General features: G+C 35.8%; 1 protein-coding gene across 3 annotated transcripts in view; it reads right to left on the bottom strand.

Moving 5' to 3' along the window:
- Window positions 1-7,567: 7,567 nt before the first annotated feature.
- The window catches only part of LOC131075630 (transcription factor MTB3), a 48,024-nt gene continuing 29,500 nt past the window's right edge, over window positions 7,568-26,091 (bottom strand). Inside the window, exons 3-4 of one of the 3 annotated variants that reach the window (XM_058012460.2) lie at window positions 8,116-8,286; window positions 7,568-8,029 (exon numbers count right to left, since the gene is read on the bottom strand). In XM_058012460.2, the coding sequence (XP_057868443.1) occupies window positions 7,931-8,029; window positions 8,116-8,286 (270 nt within the window). In that variant the 3' untranslated portion in view covers window positions 7,568-7,930. Of the gene's footprint in view, window positions 8,030-8,115; window positions 8,287-8,516; window positions 9,161-26,091 lie in introns of those variants that run through there. The other 2 variants (XM_059209855.1, XM_058012462.2) reach the window with 2 other exon arrangements.

Below are 26,091 nucleotides of genomic sequence, written 5' to 3'. Positions count from 1 at the left end.
CACAAAAGTGATTGATTAATTTTAAACACCAATTGAAATATTATTTATTCTAGAAATCATAGACAATCTTAACTACCTCTGCAAACACAAAATGTTAGTAGTTTGGTGGATTTTGGTCTTTGACTTATGAGTGCCACACATTGAAGATCAAATGTTCATAACACAAAAAATTCTAATCATGTGACAAAAAAAGAAAGAATTGAAAACCAACATGAAATAGAATTTTTTTTTTTTTAAATTAGGATTTTACCTTCAGAATTTACCACATGGATGTGTTTCCAATTGTTGCACCTACGGTACCTAGTCAAAAAATATTCAATTTTTTTTGCAATATTTTCAATGTAGAAATAATCACAAAGACAGTACCCTTAATGAATTTCTAAGAGGTTTCAAAAAGTTTAAGAATTTTAGAAAAAATCTCTAATTTGCCCCCAGAATTTAGAATTATTAAAAAAACTAAAATTATCACATCTCAGTAAAAACAAATGCTACAAATCTGAATTTTGGACTATAAACTTTTTTAGTGATCCTTAACTTGTCGTAAATAAATCTCAGGGAAATTCATTGATTTTCTCCAAAAATCAAATATCTATGGAAAAATATTGAAACTACCATATCTCACTCAAAAATGACAATCTAAGGTTGATTCTTGGACTGCAGAGTCATGGTATTATCGTTAACTTTCAATGAAAAAATCATGAAGAAATTCGCAACCATTTGGGAGATATGATGAAATCTTTAGGCACCCTGCAGTCTTACCTAGAACCTGATTTGCACAATGGTAGTCTTGAAATTTTTTAATAAAACAATAATTAAGATCAAAAAACTGCTAAAATATGAATTTAAAAGAAAGGTGTGGATTCACGTCGAGTTCACCAAATGTATTATAGGAAAATTCATCAAGATCTAGGCTAATTAGATTAAAGGGAAATCATGAAACCCTATCTAATCAACTAAATTCCATAATAGCAATGAAAGCATGCAATCATAACAACAAGATTATGAATAAATTCAATCAAAAACTACCTATTGTATCAACACAAGTCACTTCCATTGTCCTTTTGCTTCTCGTGGAATGTTGGCTCTCAGAGTCGTACTATTAACCTACAATATGACACAAGAATTCAAAGATCGTGATTTTTGAATTTGGGAAATGGACGCTCAATTTATAGATTTCAAATGAGAAGATTGAACGGTTGAGATGCATTTGAGAAGAAAATCAATCAATAGTTGATATCAGTTGAGACATAATTGATTGAGAGTTAAACTCATTTGATTGATGAGTCAATTGGATTGATTGATCGGATGACTAAATAGATGAGTATGTTCCAAAAAGTTGATTGATGAGTTAACTGAGTTAACTAAGATGATTGAATTGATTGGGAAGTTGACTAAATTGATTGGCCAGTCAGAAAAAGGTGATTGACAGTTAGACTGAAAGTCGGTGCCAATTAGGAATTTGACATGTGTTGTAGGAAATTGACTTGAAATTGCATTTGATTTGAATTTGGATTTTTGAAAACATGAAATGAAATGCACATTTTATTGAAATTGGATGAAATTAAAATTTGGGGATTTTTGAATTTTTGAATTTATATTAGTAAAGAATGAATTAGTTAATTAAATAACTTGAATAAATTATTTAATTACGAGAGACTAGAAATTGAATTTAATTAAATATTAAAGATTATTCAATTAAAGGTATTAATTTGAAATTAATTAAATAATAAAATTATTTAATTAATTATAAGAAAGGTGTTAAATGATTAATTGATTAAGATAGAAATTGAATAATTAGAGAAGACGAAGAAATATTAATTAGAAGAATAAAATTAGTTGAATTAAATAATTAAAGAATTATTTAATCAATTATGACAAATAATTAGCATGTTGGTGATGAGACATTTTTAGGTGTCTACATATACATATGTACATATATACACATACATTATGTGTGTATGTACGTATATATACATACAAACATATATACACATGCATGCACATACGTGTGTGTATGTATTTATGCATAGATTTACAAACATAAATGTGTATATACATATGTAGACATACATGCATAGAATGTATGTATGCAAATAAATGTAATGTATATACATGTGTGTTTGTAATCTAGGTCTACATATATACATGTATACATACAAAAATACATACAAATGTACATACATACATACATGGGTGTGTGATCTATACACATACATGCATAGAGTATGCATGTATGTATGTACATGTGCAAACGCATACATATACACATATACCCTACATATACATATGTGTGAATATGTGATGTTTTGATTATATAATCTTGAGAAGGGCTTGGTCCCATTATAATTCGACCATCAAGACAAATAGAGTGAATGTCACAAGATGTGAGAATGGGAAAACAATGAACTAGCAAATAGAAAACTTTTGATCAAAGCAAGGAACTAGCAAGAAACAAGGGTCCTAAGCCTATACTAAAGACTTATCTTCTACAACACACGAAAGAGTATGAGGAGAAGAAGACGAACCTTCCTCCTACAAACCACAACCCAAGCAATTCTATCATCTAGGATGTCATTACAATGGAAAATAAATGGTGACCCCCTCACTGGGGAATCAACAACATCCGAATGAGGGACACCAAGACGATGTATACATGATGTTACACATATATTAGAATATAGAATGTTGTAAATATATTATATGTTTGTATTCTCGTATAAATGTAATGTATCCTATATATACACACGAGTATAGATATATATTTGCATACATATATACAGGTAGTTATGCATATATACAAATGATAGGAGTATATAATGTAGGTAGGTTGTGTGTGTAGTTAATGTATATATGTATACATTGTGTATATGTAACTACATATATATTTATATAAATGTATTGCATATACATACATACATTATATATGTGTATATAATGTATGTACATTAATATATAATGCAAAGAAATCCCAAAGAAGAATTAGGAACCTTGAAAACTCAACCTTGATAGGAACTTTGAGTGACACTTGCTCAAGTACTTTTTCTCCACGACTCCAATGAAACAACACCAAAATGATGTTCTAAATGGACCAACAGTTAAAGTTGTATAGAAGCATGTACACTTCTTGGTGGTCTTCGAAATAATATAGAAAAAAAACCTTTGTGAGATTGATGTCATGGGTTTCCAAAGTATGTTTGACCCAAGTAGTTCGAAACTACTATAAGGGAATGCAACCAACATATAAGTAATTAAACTATAGGTCTCATATCAATAAAATACAAAATCAACATCTATAAAAAGAAAAGCATGTTAGGGGTTTCAATATCATTACCTCATCATTGACCTTGCTCTTTGGTGCCATCTCTTCTACCATTTCGCAACAAAAAGGGGGGCAAAATCTATGTTAATAGACTTAATCTACCCCAAGGGTAGGATTAAAGGTGAAATTGATGTAGAAACCACTAGATTATTTCACACGAACAATATGGAGAAATGAGGATGGTGAAACAATAAATCCTATCATACCAAAGTCAAACTACTAAGCTTGCATAAGCCAAACCAAAGGTACATATCCATATGCTCTTGTATTTTAATTAAAACTTGTTTACTTCTCTTTTATGTTTGTAATATAATTTTTATACTATTTGTCAACTTATTATAATTACATGATTATTTCCTATTTAATAAAAGTTATTTGATTTTTTTAAAGAGTTTTTTACTTGTGCAAATTATAGCTTGCATTAGAATAATATATTTATGTTAATTTAAAATTAGATCTAATAGCTTCAAAGCCGCTCACTTTCTATCTATGGCCTCTCAAGCTTTCTTACTCATCCATTTAGAAATAATTTTTACATTGATTATACAAGTAAAAAAGTATTATGTTACTTAGCTATTTGTATGCTATAAATATCTCTAAGGTGCCCAGAGGACAATGTTGTCAATTTTCTTATTCAGTATCTCAAAAACATTTTCCTTGGTGCATAGGCCTCCATCTATAACTATCATCTCAAGCACACAAAAAGCCTTATAAACTATTCCTTCAACTAATGATGAATTAATTTGTGAATTTTTTTTGCTCATGCAAAGTCCTAAGATTTTATAATCCTTTTGATTAGCCAAGAAGCTTAGTAAACAAATTTAGCCTAAAGCATTTTGCAGGCTAGTAGTGTTGTTTATGGCAACAAACTTTTAAAGAGGAATGCAACAAATATTTTAAGTATAATGGTAGCATTTTTTTATAGGTTTGTTTTTGGTTCTAATCTTTTCATTACTCAAGTTCACTTAGTGGCAAAGCCTAATAACATTTACCCCTAAAGAAGGATTGCCTACTAATAGATGTCCTTTCCTAATTGTTCTTTCATGTGACTACAAGTTTTTTTTAAGCAAGGAAGATTTAAGGTTTTTTTATTTAAATTGAACCTTGTTTACTTCTCTTATAAGTTTTCTTATAAGTTTTCAATGTAAGTTTTATGTTGTCTTTTTCACACATTTAGAAGATTTTTATAATCATTTCAAGTGAGACTTATTTAAGGGATTTTATTCAACTAAACCTTTTTTAGATCTCTTTTTAAATTTTAAAATATATCTTTTACACATCTTTCAATAATCTAAAAGCTTATTGGAATTTGTAAAGATATTGAGCAGATCAATCCATTGAAATAATTAAGATATATGAACTCCAAAGCATCTCAATCCCTTTTTATAGTCTCTCAATCTTTCTAATTCCTTTACCACTCAAAGAGATTTTTTCAATACTAATATAAAATTCAATCATGGATTTCAGAAACCTTTTTCATTACCTAGTTATTCATAAAAGCTATAGATTCTCCTAAGGTGCCTAAGCAACTTTGTTGAGTAGGATTTTTTATCTAATATCATGGGCATCTAGTTATAACTCCTCTCAAGAGCATGGCAAATCATGCACAATGTTGATCAAGATCTTATGATCTAGAAATCTATAAATAAATTTAAAAAAATAAAAAATTGCTCACATGCAAAGACATAAGGATTTGTAATTATTTTGGCTACTGCAAAGCTTATTACACAAATTTAGCTTTTTTTTTTTTTTGCAATTCAATGATTTTCTTTGTAGTAACAAAATCTAAAGAATGCAACAAGAAGAGTATACATGCAAAAGCAATTTTTTCTTCATTTTTATTTGGTTGGCTTTTCCTTTCTTAACTTCACACTAGTAGCAAAGATAAATAACCCTTTTAACAAATAAAGTTTACCTAATATCAAACATCCTTCGCTACCTATTCTTTCACATCCTTATAGTCTTTTTTTTCCTTTCTTCAATTGTAAGGTCATGTTTCCACTTCAAGTGAATTTCTACTTTAATACAAACGTTTGACATGTAACTATAAATACCGTTATTCTAAATGCATTGAACTTCTACTTTAATACAAATGTTTGACATGTAACTTTATATACTATTATTCTAAATACATTGATAGAATTCAAAATCAAATACATGCCCACATGGACTATCCATTAAATGGCTTGTGTTTCTTTGTGTGTTATCTAGCATTTTCAGAGAAAAAGAGAGGTGTCAAAGATACTTGGTAGTTGGCGCAATTCTTAAATCAAAAGTAGATTATGGTGTATAAGATTATTTGGTGCATTTTATTAAGAGTATGGGATGGACATGACTTTTTCAAAGAAAAATTTATGAGCATGTTGCATTTGTAATATTTTATAAGCAAAATAGCCATAGCTAAAGGTGTAGAGATAAAAAAAAAAATTGGTGTAAAAATACAATTTGGATGAATACTTCAAATGGATTTCTCAAACTTATTTGTGATGCAACATCGTGTGGTATCCCAAGTCTAACTAGGATGACCACTCCAAAATCAAATAGTTAATTTGTTCATGGTGGCACCCCCTTATTGAGTATTAGATCTAACAATGAGGTGGAATGGGAAGTAGTTTTTACAAATATCGTTTTCTTCCTCGATTGTAAAAGGTTGTTTGTGCAAGGAGATTCTATGAATATTTTTTAAGGTTTTTGAAAAGGATTTTGCCCCAACTAGAAGAATTGGTATTTCTTCGTTGAAGTGTTGACTTTAAGTCGGTCTTTTGGTGACATTTTGTTTTCGCAATATTCTTGTGAACTTAACATTGTAGCAAATTTTCTTGCCAATGCATACTGTTGATCATGAAACTTTCTTGACCCTTTTCAATAGGCATTTTCTTGATTAAGACTTGGAGGTGTTGGCTTTTAAACCCATAGAATCATTGTAGGTGGCCCTTCCCATTTGTGCCATATATTGGCAAGGATTTTTTTGTGGCTTGTACTACGCCATATTTGGCATGATGACAATTGGCAGCTTGTGTTAATAGTTGGGGTAGCACTTATTTATGATCACAAGACGTGACCCTAATGATTGTAGCATATTCTCTCCAACACTCAAGATGCACATTTGACCATATTTATTGATAAATTAAAATTTAGAGTATAACATGATTTTTAATTTCAATTAATTAATAAATACAATCAAATGGGCATGCTAAGTTTTAGATAGATGTTGGGATTGTAGTAGATCAGTTTTTGTATTAAGTGTTACATTTATGGCGATGTGCTTCTAGATTTGGAATTGCCTCTTTTGGATTTTTGTGGCTTTTTTGGTGAATGCAAGGCTCAACAATGTGTTAATTTGATAGTGCATTTTGATGCCTATTTATGTTGGGTTTTTTGGCTAGTCAATGTGGTTAGCGAGTATCACTCCCCAAAGCTGAAGGACCCCATTTTAAGGGGTAGGTCTCTAGCAAACACTTTTGCACTATCTTCCATTGCCTAGATATTGCTACTCTCAACTTTGTAAAGGGGTTGTGCCTTTCTAGAATTGGAGATTTTGGCCTTCACCAGTCTAAGGCTTCTATTAGGGAAGATTGTATTGCTAAATTGGGGGTGGTTATTCTCAAGGTGAATCATTGATCATAACTTTTACAATTGTTTCTCCTCTTATAGTTTGAGGCTATGGAGTTGCTAGCAAAGGTTTTGGAGGAGGTGGTTGACCAAGCTGATTTGAATTCCATGGCCACAATGGGGATGTATCTTCGGTCAAAAAGGAAATACTTCCCATGTACCAGTAGTTTAAGGAACTTAAAACCTTTTTGCCTGGACCTATGTCTAGTGGTGGATAATCTTATGGTGACTCACTCTCAAGGCTTCCTTGAGGCTTCTAATGCTTTCACCTTGCCTCCATCAGCGGAAGATAACTTGTGGTGGGTGAAAAAGTAGATGAAAGTATTTCACAAATTAAATTTCCCTACCCTAGATTGTGTATGTGTGGGCATTTCTCCTACAGGTGGTGAGGGCGGCTACAGAGAGGAGGTGGTGATTGAGTTGGATGGTGGGGAGAGGATTCAATTGATGGTGTTGGCAGTTGGCAGGCTTCAGTCCATGGTTGTCATTGGTGCCATGTTTTGCAATGACCAGTTTTGTTTTCACAAGGTGGTGGTGGTTTGTTACAAACTGTTTCTCTCTATAATTGTCATGACCATTTTTGTAAGTTTTATATATATACAATAAACAAAAATTTAAAGACAGTCTATACCAAGCTAAAATTAGAAGTATAAAGAATTTTAAAATGTAAATAAATATACATAAATATATATGACATATATTCTTCAATTTTCCATTCCCTTAGTATGAGTTTCTTGGTACGTAAAGAAAACCATCAGAAAAGAAATTCCTGAAAGGGAGGGTCGGTCATCAAAGTTCACCTCTTGAACTTTTCAATTTGAACGTATGCTGCTTCCCCACACACACAGATCTTCGCCATCTCACAGAACAAACTTCAATTAAAATCACCTCATCTAATTTGTCAATAAGCTACTAGTGGAATTCCACAGATTGTCCTTTTATTTGGTAAACCAACTGAACCTCAAACTGTTTGTTTTTAACTCCATGAATCTCGATTTATTATTTCTGTAGGGAAAATAAGCCATACTTAGATGCACTTTCTAATATCATATCTTTCACCTTATCATCTCCACAGTTTTCCAAGTATCTCCCCTCACCCTGAAACATTCAAAACCGATTTATATTTCTAGTTTCAGATACCACATATTTAATTAAATGAGACAATAAGGATTTGTTAGACATACATTAAATGTGATTGTATAGAGGATGTTGTGATCAGAGCAGCAGATGTTTGAATTTATGATGTGCAATGGAAGAGATTCTATGGCCCTTATGAGATTCACTAATATGCCAGACTCTCTCTTGCTGCATATTCGAACATGATAGACTGATTCCCCTGCCTTGCAAATGTCCAGCTGAATTCAATAGCAACAAAAAAAATTGACTTTCAGAAAGACAAATGTGTCTAGATTCCTTTTATATTAATTGAAGAATTTGATATTTATGCTGAAATTTAACAACAATAACAACTTCAATGAAATATTTTGTAACTAAGGTAAACAAATTAGGATGTATATTTGATGATCAGTTTGACAGGTCCTCCAGAGTAATTTGGTCTACAATAAGATTCTTCGTCATCATCATCATCATCAAACAAGTAAAGTGAAAGCCAAAAACAGATCATGAACACTCGGAACAATTAAGAAATATGTATATATTTTTAAGCTGCAATAATGTGGACTCTGCATATCCCAGATGAAGGCAGCACTATGGGCAATTAGTATTTTTTTCTGTAGCATCATGTTTATCATATAAGAAGAACAGTGGCTATTTTACTCCTTAAAGTACTGATGTTCACACATAGCCAAGAATAACCACTGGAGTCTGGAACCGAAAAAAAGCACTGATCCAAAAAAGTTATTGACAAAGAAAATTATCAAGTAGCCTATGCAGCATCGTTGCCAGGAAACTCCATTACAGAAATGTGGACTGCATACCCAGTCCCTGTACACACAATTTCTGGCGACTACATTTATATATTATGTAGCCATCTCCTTTATTCATTTACTCACATACCTATTTTGATTGGCATCCTTGTTCCCATTGGTACCAGTACCCTTGCATCCAGGTAGCTATGCTATAGAGTGATTGAAAATCCAAAGCTACAGCATCCATAATATAAAATTTATAGCATCTGAAACTTCCTATTGTAAAGTCACTCATGTCTCACGTCCAACGTATAGTTGATGCAGGGACCTACTTGTGGGACACAGCACAATGCTCCACAAACTGCATGTTTTCAGGGGCAAATAGCATGACAGCAACATGATTTATTAGATACATGATTGTTGAGGCTAATTATGTAATTTTTACTATTATCAATTTCAAAATTAAACTTTTTTGTAATGCTTAGTAAATTACTAATAGCTATATTTCTTTTAAATAATTTTGTTCCCTTTTGATTCAAAATTACTAGATTGACTTTGGGAATTACAAATTTAAGTGTGACTCAGTAAGCTGCCATTCATGGCTAAACAGTGGAACAAGAGCAGACCATCCAGGCAGAAACTGGCCTAACCAGGCGACCTAGTTTCTGTAAGACTTTATTTTTACATCTAGAATAAATTGCAAATTTTGTTGCAAGCTCAAGGTGACTCCCAACCTGCTCTGAATCAGTAGTTTAATCTTTGTGAACCAGACACTGTGCAGAGTTCACCAATGGGTTTATCTTATGACAAATTGTACAATGACTCAAAATTGGAAACAACGTGACTTTTGTTTGAAGTCTGATGGTTTCAATTTTAATCAGCACTGTGGAGGCAGCTTTTCCTTTTAAAACGATTTACGGATAAGCCCTTGTTGTGACCTCTAAGCCAATGCCTGCTCTGATGTGGCAAACCCTTTTGGCAGGTATGCAGAGGTGGACCTTTATGATTTGCATGGATGGGGTTATTACAACTGTAAGTTGTATTATTCTCCAGATTACTTGAGATGTCTAGGAACATTGTAAGGTTTGCCAACCAGAGTGAGAGCCTGGTATGTAGCCCTAGAAGTCAGAGTAATGACCTGGACAAATGTAACAAACCAATGGCATACATTTGAGCCTTGAGCCTCACTAGCTCAAAATAATAAAAAATGTAGAACTAGAAATACAGAATGATCAAAAGTACAGAATGTAGTATAGTAAATTGGGCTACATACTTCTATCCATTAAGCCTGTATTCCAATTCTGCTACTACCCCTCTCCGCTCCCATCTCCAGCCTGCTTCCACCAAAATCTGCACCTACTGTGCACTGGCCAAAGGAATTGGACTGTTAGGAAGGTCTTGTGGCCCCCATTCCACCCCTAAGGGCATCTTCACTATTCTTAAGGGTCTCAAAACTTCCACTCAATTGTCCATAAAGAGGAACCTGAAGTTGGCTGAGATGAATTGCTTCAACTCATGCAACACCAAGCACAGATCCCTCAAGAAAAGAAAATGGCTTCGATCAAAGATAACAGAATCCTCTGAAAATTCAATTCTCAATGGATGAGATGGATCAAAGGATTCGATATCTAACAAAAAAGTAAGTCAGCCATATCATGGGAGACTACCGTGGGCCCAAGACTCTGTGCTTTTAGGTTCAGGAAATTACTTTCTATAGAACCCTGTTCTACAACTTTCAACCACATGGAAGATCTCCTTAGCACGGTCCCGTTGTGACCTAATCACACATCACCCCATCCCAGATGGGGACCCCCTAGCTTTTCGGCCTTTTTGGTCGTTTGGTCTTGGTTTTTTGTGGGTTTTGGTGGCAGTCTCATCGCTTTGCAGGTGTTCAAGGGTCATTTTGATTTAATCTGCTTTTTGTTTGAGCAAGTTTGGTGAAGTCTAGGGCCTGTTTTGTCTTTTTTAGGGTTTCTGCCTTTTGTCCTAGATTTGAGGGGGTTTCTGTTAGAGTTTTCAAGAAACTAAACGTACAACTGGAATTAGGACCCTTCAAGGAGCCTCCCAGTAAAATTTGAGCCAAACGCAAAGTTCCTATTTTTTGGATTTTACTGAGTCCCGGAATGTTGTCATTTTGCCAAAAATCAAACTTACTATTTTTAGTAATTTCTATTTTTAGTAAGTTTCTATTTATAGTAAGTCATTCTTGTATCCTGTCTAGGGATCTAACGTTGACACTTTAAAAGTTTCTATTTTTGGAAGGTTTGTTTCTGACAGGACCATTTGGGCAAGGTGACAAAGATCAGACATTTGCAACTATTTCTAATTCTGGAAAGTCAGAAAGCAAACAAAGAAAGCCAGAAGATGGTTAAGTGTTGGAGGCCCACTCCTGAAATGGAAAGCTCGGAAAATTTGTCTCTGTCTAGGAAATCACCCCAAATTCTTATATGGTGGCCTGATTCGGAAGAAACTCAAAAACTCCATCCAAGTTCAGAAGAGGCATGAAATGTTGAAATTCCTCCTCTAAGGCAAAATTCCGCCCCAGGCCAAGGACAAGCACCAAAACGAAGAGGTCATGGAGGAGAGATTATTATCTGAGATTGTTGCATCAGATACATTGTTCGATTTTGATGGTGTATCTTCATTCTATTTTAGCAATCTGCATGGTCTTGCTCTCTTCAATTAGATTAGATTTGCTTACATGTTGTTAGGAGAACCGGATTTGATAGGAGTACTTGTTGCAGAATCTGGGCTCATACTTTTGGTGTGCAGCTAATTGTTGTATACCGTGCAAAGTTAGCCTGAGCCTTTTTTTATGTGTACGCTTAACTTCGATCATCAGTGAAGATTGTTCAATCTGATGGTCCATATTGGTGATCTGAAAAACCTCTACACACCCTTTGAAGATTGCACCGCCTTCGCGTAGTTGTGCTCTGTTGGCAAAGCGAAGCGTGGTTTAATTTTGCATGAGTGATCTCGTCTCCTGTTCTTAGGATTAGATTAGCTTTAGCATAGTTCTCTCTACCCTACTCTCATTTACTTTCTGCATAATTCGAAAATCCAAAAAATCCAAAACCAGGGCTTTCATTGCAAATCATCCATATAGAAACCCTTGAGCTTGCATGAGTTTATCATCTTCTTCAATTGAACACACGTAAGGCCCCTTGGGTTAACAACAAACCCATCAAACAATTGAGTCACATCCACGCACTAAAGGAACCTTGGAATTAGCCGTTTGAACTCTATGCAATCTTAGCATATGGACTAATTTTGATCAAGAGAGGGTAAGGTGACCATTAGTGACTTTATTCTGTGTTCGACGCTGTCAAAAAAAACACATCAACAGGACCCAAAAGACAATAAAAAATATTAAAAAGCATTTAAAAAAAACACTCCTAAAGGAATTTGATCACCTCAAAGTCAGGGCATAACATGTTTTTCAACTCATTTGACAAACATAAAAGACCAAAATCGCATTTTTTCCTCCAAGCTTCCATTGCTAGATTTTAAAGGTTGGTCATTTTTTTCCAAAGGTGAGGGCTACAATAGAGTTAAACCTACACCAACAAGGGAGAAATAGCTACAAAAAGAAGATTTAACCATCAAAGATGAGTAAATCTTTCATTTTTTTAAAGCTTTGAATTTTTATTTTTATTTTTAAATTTCAAACTTCTTCTAGATTTTTTGGTAACTTTTGAGTTTTTTTTTGCACTTTTTATGCATAATAAGGGGTTATAATGCCAATTTTTTAAGTTTTAGGGTTGTTAATTTGTAGTTTTTTTTTTATTAGGTTCATACAAAATGGTTTCAATTGCCCTAAATGCAAGTAGTTCATTTAAATTTGGTGCATTGTCACCTCTTTGGTGACATACAATGATTAAACAACTTCCTAGTGGTGGGGGTTATCTTTGGCATTGTAGCCAATGTGAAAGACTGTATGAGCTCATACTCTCAAGTGAAAGCTCACTTCTACACTATTCCTTTATAGGGAATAAACGTTTGTCCTGGGCCAAATAAAAAGGGTTGTCATAGCATCAAATATTGGTTTCTATTAAAAATCAAGAGGATGCCAACATGGTAAGTACTAGATCAAAGGAAAAAGGACATCCTATTTCCAAGAAACGCTTGCACAAAGTGGCTTATCACAACCAATTGGCTCACATCCTTTCATGCCACTGCAACCATCTTCTATAGAAGAGAATGTTTTAGCTTCACATAAAAGAGGCTCATTGGAAAAGGCCTTCAAGAATGAAGCCAAGGAGATTGCAGATCGGAGCTTTGCTCATTGCATTTATGGCAACGAGCTTCCTTTCAACCTCATTAGATTACCATTTAGGTGAGATATGGTGATGGTACTTTCCAATACACCTTCTGATTATGTTTGTCATGAGTATGAAAGGGTGTGAACCACCTTATTGGTGAAGGAGAAAACTTTAGTAGAGGCATCATTGAGAGAAATCAAGGATACATGGCCCAAAACAAGTGTGTCCATCATTTCTGATGGATAGATATATTGCAAAAATAGACCTTTGATCAATGTTATAGCAATATCCCCTAAAAGAGCAATTTTTTTGAAGGTAATGAATTGTGAGAAGCAAGTGAAAGATGCAACTTTCAATGTCAATATTTTCATAGAATCCATTGAAATAGTGGGCCCTAAAAATGTTGTCCACGTCATAACAAACAATGCTGAAAATTGTAGGGCAGCTAGTACTATAGTGGAGAGTACATATGGTCACATTTTTGGACACCAGGTGTGGTCCATTCACTCAATTTGATATTGAAAAAGATTGGCACACACATTGAGCAGATCAAACAAATCTACATGGAGGCCGAGGAGATCCAAATGTCTATGAGTAATCATCATATGTCACAAGGCATCTTTAGAACCTTGTCCAAGTTGCAGTTGTTGAAGGCAATTAAAATTTTATTTTTTAATATATTTTTTTAATTTTTATTTTGTTCATATGTGACATGTATTTTTTACAGGCATTCCACATAATCGTCTTAAGATGACTTGTGAAGATGCGATAAGCAAAGAGCTCTATGATCATCAACAACCTTTCGAGTGTATGGAGGCAATCAAGCAAAAAAGAGCCCAAAAAGTAAAAGCATTGATCTTGGATGATGAATGATGAGCTCACGTGGAATATGTTTTGAGTTTCACTAAGCCAATCATCAGCATAATTAGGTATGCTGATACAGATCACCACGTTTGGGTGAAATTTATGATGGCATGGACTCCATGGTTGAGAAAATAAGAAATAGAATAAAAGCCAAGGAACATGACCCAATGTAAACATTTTTCAAAAGTGTGCAAAAGATCATCATTGATTGTTGGAACAAGACGACCACACCTTACATTGTCACAACCCTATCATGAGAAGCAGATGCAACACAAAGGGAAAATCGCCTTGATGCAAGACTTCACGATTTTCCAAACAGAAGTCCAGACCAGCAATCAGCCACTGTCTACCATGAACAAAGGAACGAAGGAATAACAAGATCGATAAGAGATTAGTTAAGGAAAGATTACATCCAAAAGGTGTGATTGGTTAAGAGCCAAAAGTTGTGAAGACAAATAACAACCATTGCAAGCACTTGTCCCTTTGGAAGAGACGTGCCTCTTCAAGATAGAAGAAGGTATAAATAACAATGATCGGCCGCCAAGAATTATCATCGAACATCAGCAGATAGAATAAATTATCACAGTGGAATGAGACAGATAGTTTGCAGTCCAGACGAGGAAGCAGCAGACTTATAACTATATTAGATCTATATAACTACATCTACTAATACTTGCATCTTGTGGTATATATCTGCCTATGCATTATTGTTAATGTTTATCTCAATCTATATATATATATATATATATATTTGTGACTGGCTATTGAATGTATGTGTCTGCAATAATTTTGTGTGAAACCTCCATCATTTATGGAAGGAAGGAGACGTAGAAAAGAGGGGAATTAGAAGATTGCCATCTAAGTAGGCCACCTTAGGGATGTCCATGTTACCTGCCCCTAGGGTCAAGAGGGCAAAGATCCGCTCTTGGGCTTAGATAGGACACTCAAGAAATCCCCACTATGATCTTCTCTCTGACTCTACGATGATGGCTATTGTCTTTATGGGGGTGAGACATAGATTGGAAAAGTAGGTACATGCACCCCCCTACATAGGCCACCCCAGTGGATGTCCATGTTGCCTGCCCACCGAGGCCAAGAGGGTGAGTGTCCAAATCCCTAATGTGTTTGAATGATATTATAGATATTATATGAATATTATGTGTTATTGTCTAACACTAATAATTGTATATATATATATATATATATATACCTTGGTTATGGTTGCAAGATTCAAATCCGGGATTGTATTGTTTAAGGAGATCTTTTTCTTAGTAAAGATGTAGCCTTAACCCTAACTTGTTGCAAATGTGATTCTAGGGAAAATTTGGAAGGGGCATTATATAAATCTCTTAGCATTTGTTTTGTCACCAAGTACTAGAGCAAAGAGATATTTTCCTTGCTGGGGAGGGTGCCACCATATAGGGATGAAGAGGTTGCTACTAGCTACAAGATTGCATTTGGAAGGATACTTCCATATGAAGAACTCCAAAGTGTTGTCTTGAGTGAGTTTGGCCACTTCATATCTTAAAGGAACCATGATGTTTCTACTCTTCGAGACAAATATAGAAAAGATTTTCATGAATGGTGGTGCATACATGGTCAAGGCTATATTTACTTGCAGCCTATTGAAATTAAAAGTCTTTGTCAAGTATGTATCTTTTTATTTTTTATTTCTCTCATTTTTTTATTTTACTATTATGGTATGTATTATATTTTATAATAGTATAATTTTAAAGTGCATGTTTTGTATTTATATTATTAAATACTAAATGTTGTATGCAAATTCAACAGGTTGCAAGTTCTTCAATTGAGTGGAATTGGAGTTCTAACTCAGTTAAGCGCAACCATTTGAGTGCAAAGAAAGTTGAGGATTTAGTCCATGTACACTCCAACCTTCTTATCTTGTCACGTAAGACACCTGAATACAATGAGGGTGTGACAAAGAATTCAGATCTAACTCCTAAGTGTGCCAATTTAGAGGCTACAGTTGCATAGCTTGCCAAAGTCTATATAGATGAGGCAACTTCTACACATGACATAGCTATTGGGAGTGGCACTCCAATTGATTGTGGTTGAAATGAAATTGAACCAAATGTTGACTTTGATGCTTTTGATGAAGAGCAATATGAAGGCTATTAAATATTGATTAAAATTTTCATTATGTTATGACATTTTGATTTGGAAAATAATTGAAATATGAGTTTGAGTATTTCCATTTTTGCAAATTATGAATATGAGGCATTAAATATTCTATTTATTGGTAATTATGAGGATCACTATTTTTATATTTGATAATTTATAATTTCGAATATATATATTATATAGCCAAACCCATACTTGTAACCAAAGAAAATAAAATTGTCGTACTGCCATACCTAGTACTCATACCCACACCCAACCCTATACCGAAACCAATAATTTAGGTATTTGTGTAATATTACACCCATTGATGCATTATAGGATGATAGATTGCATTATGATACTAGTTCACTTGTCTTCGTAGAGATGTTATGAATACTTCATTGCATCCTTGTTTATTACATCATGACATTGTTGGTCTTACTCAGGAGTTGTTACTTGATGATTTTGATATTTATTTTTTCAATCAATAAGGAGGGATTATTTAGAATGGCCCCACACCAATGGAGGTCACAAGGAGACCTCCTCCCCTTCAACATAGTCAACTTAGAACGACTTACTCAACTTTATTCAACTAAGAAGTGACAATGGAAATCCAAGAGCCACCAATTGGAATCCCAACATAAGATAATGATTTTAATAGTTTTATTGAAGCATTTTTACATGCTAAATCATTTTCACTTGCCAGCTATGAGTATTTAGATGATGATTTCTTATTGAATAGTGAGTTTAGACTTCATTTAAGTGGTAGAGCTAAAAAACAATTTGATTCATGTCACACTTATTATACATCATTCCATGATTTATCATGTGATTTCATAGATTACTTTTCTATTGGCCCTAGACCATGTTCTACTCATGATTCTCATTATTTGAAAGATGCTTACTTCTGAATGTAGCAATCTGACTTAGTTTTCTGATTCTGAATTCTTTGGCCAGAGGTAGAAAAAATTGGTTTTGTATGTTTGATTTGTGGTATGTTTGTTTGTGTTTTTGCAATGTATATATGCCTTGAAATTTAGATAATGCAATTGGAAGACAATTACAAAACATGAACTAATGACTGAAATTGAATTTCAGATTGACTGATTTTCTAACAGCAATTATCAAAAGCCAATAAATAATGGAATTCATCAAAGATATCCCAAAATTGGCCTACCACAGAGGTCCAACGCCTTGCCTGGAGGGCTCCTTTATTAGCTTAAATGAGTCCAGGTGCTACTACAGGAGCTACCAATGAGTCCTAACTGCTCCAATGAGTTTTATTCCTCTAAAAAATAATTACCAAAAACAAATCTAACATAAATAGACCAAACTACTACTGATTCCTTCAAGCCCCCAAGAGACTTCACTAAAAATGGGCAATTTTCCACACTGATTTGCTCATATCTCTCTCCAATGACATCATAAGCCTGAAAAAATGATTCCAATCTTTATTCCTACTACTGACAATGATATTTGCACAAAAAACCCAAAGGTAAACCCTTCAATTTATTTTTTATGAATTCCAGGCAAGTAAGGATGGTACGGCTGGCCCTGGAATGGTACGGCTGGCTTCAAGGAGTGGAAACCTTGCTGTAAGAACCTCCAATCTGATCAGAACTTGCTGTCCAAACCCTCTCCTTGCTGTCTTAGATGATAAATCACACAATTTGGTCCTCCAATGACCTGAATTACTGAAAATAGTGCCAAATCAGGTAGGGGCTACGTCCAACCTGTGAGAATAAGGGAGATTTCATTCCCAAATCCATACCACAACATGCAGATCTGAATTTGCAGAATAGCTCTAGCTATGAAGATGAAGAAAATAATCCAAGAATACTCAACAATGAATCCAAACCCAACTTATGCCTTCATCTCCCAAGTCGAACCCCTTAGAGGCATCAAAATTAGATTCCAATGGAATCTTTCCTCTCTTGAAAGTGACGCCAACTTAATGAGGGGTCTCCATCATGAAATTCGTACCACCTTTTAAGTTATTACTTTGCCTAGGAAAAGGGTCATGTAACTTTTTAAATAGAGTCACTTATTAAATCATATAGTAACTTATAAGTTACTTTTATTAACTTATTCTAATTTTAGAAAAAGTAACTTTATAACATAAAATTATAAAGTTTTATTATTAATGGCTCACCAAAGCAAATTATGTCTAAGTAATTGTCCCCTTTAGCTAACCAATCATCTCCCCACGTTGAACTTCACCTGTGGAGATGTGTGATAGGTGAATTTAAGCATCTGGATGGCAACTAGAGAAGTGGGGACATGTTGACGTGTTTTTTATGCACATGCGAACACAGAATAAAATACCTAAAGGTACCTTATCCTCTCTTGAATAAAGCCTCCAAATGTTGAAGATGTCACGAAAAGGATCAATCGGGGTGACTTCAAGGTTCTTTTCTGTAGGATCTCTATGTGTGGATAAGTTCTCTGTGGTATGATGTGATTTGCTGGAATTACAAGTCCTACTAGCTAACTAGAAGACAAACAAATGGAAAAAGATATAGGGTTCAGGAAGTCTACTCTACTACCTAGATTGCGAGAAGATGGATGAATGACTAGGTGGATTCCTACTGGGCTGGGTCTCACCATTAGGCTGAACAATTCAACACCAACTCAATGCAATCTTCTAAGGGATGCTTCCAATATGTTTAAATTGTACACCATCTGACAATGATCACCATTCAAGAAAATGCATGAAACAATAGACGTGTAACGACTTATGATTAAGCTCATTTCATTCTAGTTGACCACGCAAGGCACACTTACCATCAGTAAGAGGCTAGTGGTTTGGATTAGACGGATTCCACATAGGTACATTCAACAATTTCCTTCATTCGATCTAATCATCTACCATCTAGAATTGAAGATTCAACAAGAAACCATGCATATTGAAAGAAATGACACACTTCACCATTACTTCAATGAAAATGGAGTTTGTTTACAATCAATGGCAACAATTTCTTGCCTTGTCCTCCTATTCTACTCTAATTGCTATTCTATCAACTGACTAATCACCTCCTAACTACTCTCTATTCACTAACTCCTTTCTATTATCTATCTATATTGGCCTTTACAAATGAAGAGTTGGGGCTTACATAGTGCCCATAATACAATTCGATGGCTAAGATCAATTTGAGATCAATGGCCAAGATTCAATAATGAAAACCCTAATTAGGGTTTGTTACAACCATTACATAACATTTAATGCTTGACCAATGAAATAATTGTATTAATTGGACACATGTCTTCTCTGGAAAATTCAACCAATGGATAGCTGGGGTAGGTACATCGAAGTTTGTGCCACCTCCCATGAGTTAGGTACATTGAATCTGGACACGCTGAGGTGGACCAACCCAACTGGAGGAGTGATGACTAGGATGCCACCTCGTCTGACACTTGGTTGATGCCAATTTGATGTTGCTGAGAAGCTAGCTTTAATTAACTCTTCTGAAACTATCTGCTCCTTCAACGAACCCTTGCTCTGACTTCTTTTGTCTTTGATGTGCAGGATGATTGATGTACCTCGCCTTGGAATGCTGGATTTGAAGAGGTTAGTCATGATGATGCTTGTCCGAAGAAGGTCGTCCTTGTCGATGCTAGAGTGGAGGAGGTCACCCTTATCCTTGCTTGATCTTCTTTGATGATACTGAGCTGGAGGAGATCATCCTTGTCCTGGACCGGATCTTCTTTGATGAGAACTTGCCGACTTGTAGATCCTCCGGGTTTTGGAGTCGCCATCTTGACACCTACACAACATTTCAACATTAGTCCTTGAGCATTTAAGGGTAGAAAATAAGACTCAAAAAGAAGATTTAAGATATTAATTAGGAAACTTCATGATAAATCTAGAGTTATCATTTCCTAATCAACCAATCCACACTTAGACTTTTCTAAAAAAAATGTCTAAAAATCAAACCTTGAACAAGGGTGTTAAGATGATTTCGCCATACCTCCTCTTGAGTATTAAACTCTAAGAAATGATGTAAAAAAAAATGAATTTCGCTAGGCAAAGTTTAAATCATAGCCTCCTCTTGGATGAATCGCGCCTCCATTAACCTCCAACACTTAGCAAACTTTGCCTCCAATCTTCTGGATTTCGCTCCTCAAATTGCTCCTCAATTAGTAGAATTTCGCCTCCAACATGCTATATTTCACTCCTCCAATTCGCACTTCAACTTTGCACTTGAAAAAGGATGAATGAATGATTAAAACTTGAACAAAGCATCTCCTATGATATAGAGCGCTCACCTTCCTCTCTCCAAGGCCGACTTGCCAAATAAAAGGTGAAATAATAAATAAAACCTTAAAAGAGTAGGCCGACTTGTCAAATAAAGGCAAAATAATGCCTTGTGCACTCAACTTGTAATCTTTTATTTTTTTAAATTAATTTTAATACCTCTAAGATGCTTATTTTGATTATTTCAAGGTACAAAATTAATTTATTAAATTAAAATGCCTTTAATTTAATGCGAATTTGATTTAATCTTTCCAAAGGCTTCGAAGTGAGCAATTTTGAGGAATTTGAGGAATATCAATGCTCAAATGTGGTAAAAATAAAGAATGCTACTAACTTCGCCCTGGACCCTTGGTAAGGGTCAAGAGCGAACTTTCAATTTAGGCCTTGCATACCTCATTTTTCTTGTCCAAAACTTCATCTAGGCATTTAAATGGCATCTCTCATTGGAGTTTTGAATTTGATTTCATTTGATCTTTAGGAGGAAAGTGTATTTAGGGTTTTTTCACCCTGGACCCTCAGAGAGGGTCAAGAGCGATTTTTCAATTTTGCTCTTAATCCTTCATCTTTCTAATGTCAATCCACCTTATAAGGGTAAGCAATGATCTCCTTCATCCATTCCATGCATGTTTGATTTGTTTTTGTAAGGCAAAATAGGTGCTCCAAAGATTTTCACCCTGGGCCCTTAGTAAGGGTCAGGAGCGACTTTTGCAAATTAGGCTAGGATCATCAAGCTTTGGAGGCAAATCCTTGTTCATCACATTTTGGAAGACCTTCTCTACCTTAGCACAACCTTGCCTTAGCACAAACTTGGGAGGAAAATGCTGGTTTTGTGATTTTCGCCCTGGACCTTCAGAGAGGGTCAGGAGCGATTTTGAGTCTTCTGCACAAATTCTTGATCATTCCAACTTCAAATTACTCTTAAGGCGTAGAACATCATACTTCACTCCCTACTGAGTCTTGAGAACAAAAATATGATCTCGAAATGCAAGGAAAATGGGCATCCTTGGAGAATTTCGCCTTGGACCTTCAAAGAGGGTCAAGAGCGATTTTTGCTATCTAGACCAAAATGCATCACTTTTCATCTCGAAGTGTCTTTGCTAAGGAAGATGTCATCTCGTTTCATGCTATGAATAGAATTTCACGCCCAAGAAAGGTTAAAAAATGTGCTTGTAAAGAATTTTGCTCTGGACACTCAACAAGGGTCAGGAGCGATTTTGGTGATTTCAACAAAATCCTTAATTATTTCAAGCTAAAACTCTTTCAGGAGGCAAAAGGAAGTTGCTCTTGTTTCACTCATGTCCAAAACTTGACTTTTTTCCATGCAAGATGAGAGCTATTCAAAATTTCGCCCTAGGCCCTTAGCAAGGGTCAGGAGCGATTTTTCATTTAATCTCAAAAATCATCACTTTTCCTGTCTTCAAAACTTCAATCGCCTTTAGTGATGTTCAATCATCCTTCTGAGAGACCCTGCACAAAACAAATTAGAAAAGTCAGTGACAAATATGACTTAAACAATATTTTCGCCCTAGTCCCTCAGCAAGGGTCAGGAGCGAGATTCACCTTTTAGGCCAAACTGCTTCAACTTTAAGTTTCAAATCACTTCACAGGGCAAGATAAGATCGTTTTCAAGGCCAAGAACAAGGTTTCGAGCTCAAACAAGGTGGCAAATGAAGTTTATAATGAATTTCACTCTGGACCTCCTGAGAGGGTCAAGAGCGAAATTCGCTTTAGACCCTCTGGAAGGGTCAGGAGCGAAATTTGACCTTTTGAACTCTCTGTCAGGATAATTTTGTGGAATATAACATTTAAGTATAAGAAAGAAGAAGATACTTTCAGGATGTTTGAGAGTGGTTTCAGACCTCCAGGAGCTATATTGCAAAATCTAGTTTTTAGAGGATTTTCAGTTTCCAGACTTAGTCAAATTTCAGGATCAGGACATTCCAGACTTAGCCAAATTTCAGGACATTCCAGACTTCATTACTCACCAACTTGACCTGACTCAAGCAGAACCTGCTATCCAGGTGATCCCCTTGGCGACACTCAAAATGCAAAGGCTAACAGACAAAACCCTAAAAGACCTAGAGAACAAACCCTAAAAAGCAAAAAGCAGGGGTCCCCATTTGCAATGGGGCAATGTGTGAATACGTCACAACAGGACATTACAGTCCTCCCTTCCCGGGATTGCTTGTCCTCAAGCAACTAAAGAGCTGGATGTTGTAGAATAGCTTCTCCTTCCCAAGTGGTATCCTCTACAGGCAAATCCTTCCATCTAACCAAATACTCTCTGATCACTCTGCTCCTCAATGTCCTTTCACGCCTATCCAGGATCTCAACTAGAACCATAACCAACTTCCCTTCCTCATCCAAGGGAGGTAACACTGAATAAGTCATTGTGCCCTGTCCAATTGCCTTCTTGAGGCAAGATACATGAAAGACACTATGAATTCTACTCTCTGGTGGAAGCTCAATCTCATATGCCACTTCCCCAACTCTCCTCAAAACACGGTACGTACCATAGAATCGGGGCTTGAGCTTCTGTGCCCCACTCATCTTCATAGAACTATGTCGGTAAGGTTGGAGGCGCAAGAACACCATGTCTCCAACCTCAAATGATCTCTCAATCCTATGGCGATCAGCATATAACTTCTACTGATTCTGGGCTCGCTGAATGTTCTCCTTAAGTGCCTTAAGAATGTCTTGGCTCTCCTGAAACCAATCCTGTGCTAATGGTGCTCTACAATCTCCCAGTGCCAAATCCATAAATGTCATAGCATCATAACCATATAGCGCACGAAAAGGAGACATATCAATAGACATATGATGTGTCTTGTTGTAGCAAAACTCTCCTAAATAAAACCAACGAACCCATGTACGATGTTGTCCTGACACATAGTTGTGTAAATACCCCTCAATCCACTTATTCACAATCTCAGTCCGACCATCGGTCTAAGGGTGGTAGCTAGTGCTAAGTGTCAACTTTGTGCCAGTGGGTCTAAACAACTCCTGCCAAAAAGAACTCATGAACCTACTGTCACGGTCACTGACAATGGTCTTTGGAAGACCATGGAGCCGAAATACCTCTCTGAAAAATAGATCAGGAACTGTGAAGCTGTATAATCTGATGCTATGGGAAAGAAATGAGCATATTTTGTCAACCTATCCACTACTACATATATGCAATCTTTCCCTTGCACCTTGAGAAGTCCAGTGATAAAATCCATCGAAATACCTGTCCACTTTTGCTCCGGAATGGGTAATGGTTGCAGTAGACCAACAGGGTATGTATTTTCAGTTTTGTTTCGTTGGTAAGTAATACATTCCCTTACATGCTGTAAAATATCATCTTTGAGGCCCTTCCGAGTGAACCTCTCTCTAATCTACCTGTAAGTCTTGCCATACCCCTGATGTCCTACTACAGGAGTGTCATGAAAAGCATGTAAAATCTAATTTTTCAGTTTAGATTCCGGAACCAAAAATATTCTTCCCTTGTAGTAAATCACATCATCCACAACCGTGTACTTGTCATCTTGAATGATCACATCCATAATTTCACATGCATGCTGGTTTTTGGAATATTCTACCAAAAGTTGAGATTTCCAATCAGCTGAAATTTCACTCAATGAACAAAGAGCAGCAATAGATGGCCTCTTAGATAATGCATCAGCAGCTACATTCTTTTTCCCCTTGACATATTCAATGTCAAAATCATATGCTTGGATCTTACTGACCCATTTTTGCTGCCTTTCATTGAGATCTTTTTGTTCTATAAGTACTTAAGGCTGTTATGATCAGTTTTAACAATGAATTTCCTTCCCACTAAGTACTGTCTGAATTTTGTGAGAGCATGCATAATAGCCAACATTTCTTTATCATAGGTAGAGTATAATTTTTCATTTTCCTTCAATTTTCTACTCTCATACACAATAGGATGATGATTTTACATAAGTACTGCACCCGCACCTTCTCCTAAAGCGTCACATTCAAGCACAAAAGATTGAGTGAAATTAGGAAGTGCCAACACAGGGCAAGTGCTCATTACCTGCTTAAGCCTATCAAATACCTCCTGTGCCTCCTGAGTCCATCTAAAAGCCCCCTTCGTGGTGAGATCTATCAAAGGTGCTGCAAGTTGAGCATAACCTCTAACAAACCTCTTGTAATAAGCACATAGCCCAAGAAAACCACGCAACTCTGAAATGTTCCTGGGAGGTGGCCAATCAAGAATAGCCTGGATCTTCTCCTGATGGACTTTGACTCCATCAAATCCTATCACATGACCCAAGTATAAAATCTTAATGAGCCCAAATTCACATTTGGACATCTTAGCATACAATGACTATGATTTCATAATGCTCAACACCTCATCTAAGTGCCTCAGATGTTCCTCCCATGATCTGATGTAAATCAAGATATCATCAAAAAACCCCATCACAAATTTACGCAGATGCTTATTAAATATGTGGTTCATGCATGACTGAAAAGTAGCAGGGGCGTTAGTGAGACCGAAAGGCATTGCTAAGAACTCATAATGACCGTAATGGTACCTAAAAGTTGTTTTGTGAATGTCTGATTCTCACACCTTAATCTAATGGTACCCCGATAGAAGATCAATCTTCGAAAAATAAACTGAGCCATGAAGCTCATCCAACAACTCATCTATGCTTGGAATGGGATACCGATTCTTAATGGTTTTCTTGTTGAGCGCACGATAGTCAATACACATGCATAGGATCCCATCCTTCTTCACCAGCACAATTGAAGAAGCAAAGGGACTAGAGCTCGGTCTAATGAATCCCATGACCAGAAGTTCTCTGATGGTCTTCTCTATCTCATCCATGTAGGCCTTAGGATGGTGGTAGGGAGTGGTCATGACTGGTTTTGCTCCCTCCTCTAATTCTATCACATGCTCAAAGCCTCTATCAGGCGGTACACCAAGTGGTATATCACCAAACACCACCCCATGCTTATCTAAAATCTGTTGTATGTCAATGTGATAAGTTTTGCCATCCTGAGATGAAGGTGCTTTAGATGAGATAAAGTACTGTGTAGCCCAAAGGATATCTCTGTGCCTAATAATAATCTCCATCCTGCGAGAAGAAACCTCCTTGGGGCCTCCATCTGACAATGCCTTCAATATTGTCTTCTTACCATCAGCTAAGAACTCCAACTGCATCCTACGGTGATCAATGACATATCTGCCAATCCCCTGTAACCACTGCATACCAATAACTGCATCATAATCCTCTAATGGTAAAACATAAAAAATCATCTATCAAAGTGTAGTCTCCCATCTAAATATTGAGTTGAGGAATCCTCCTGGTACATCCCAACACTACACCATCTGCAACCTTCACACCAAGTCCTAAAAATTCCTCTGTCTGTAACTCACGTTTCTCTATCAAGTGTTGATCAATAAAATAATGGGTTGCTCCAATATCTACTAAACACACTACACGATGTCCCTAAATAGTTCCCTTCAATTTGAAAGTGTGGAACTTAGGATAACTCGAGAGAGTGGCCATGGTGACATTGGCTATAGCATTTGCATTAGTAGAATCAAGCTCTATCTATGGTGGCTTAGCATGCACTCCCTCATCATCAGTGTCCTGTACGTGCTCATCCTCCACATCTGAACTCACCTCAATGAGATGGGCTTTGCCTTTGCCAAGGCATCTGTGACCTGGTTCCCAAGGTTCCTTACAAGTAAAGCACATTTTCTTTCTCCTCAATTCATTTCTAGACTCCTGATCAATCTTAGGAGACGATGTGTTCCCCTTCTATAGATTAAAAGGC

This window comes from Cryptomeria japonica, chromosome 8, assembly GCF_030272615.1.
Source record: "Cryptomeria japonica chromosome 8, Sugi_1.0, whole genome shotgun sequence".
NCBI classification, from domain to species: domain Eukaryota; kingdom Viridiplantae; phylum Streptophyta; class Pinopsida; order Cupressales; family Cupressaceae; genus Cryptomeria; species Cryptomeria japonica.
Note: the sequence above shows the minus strand (reverse complement) of the source record. Positions and strands in the feature narration are given on the sequence as shown.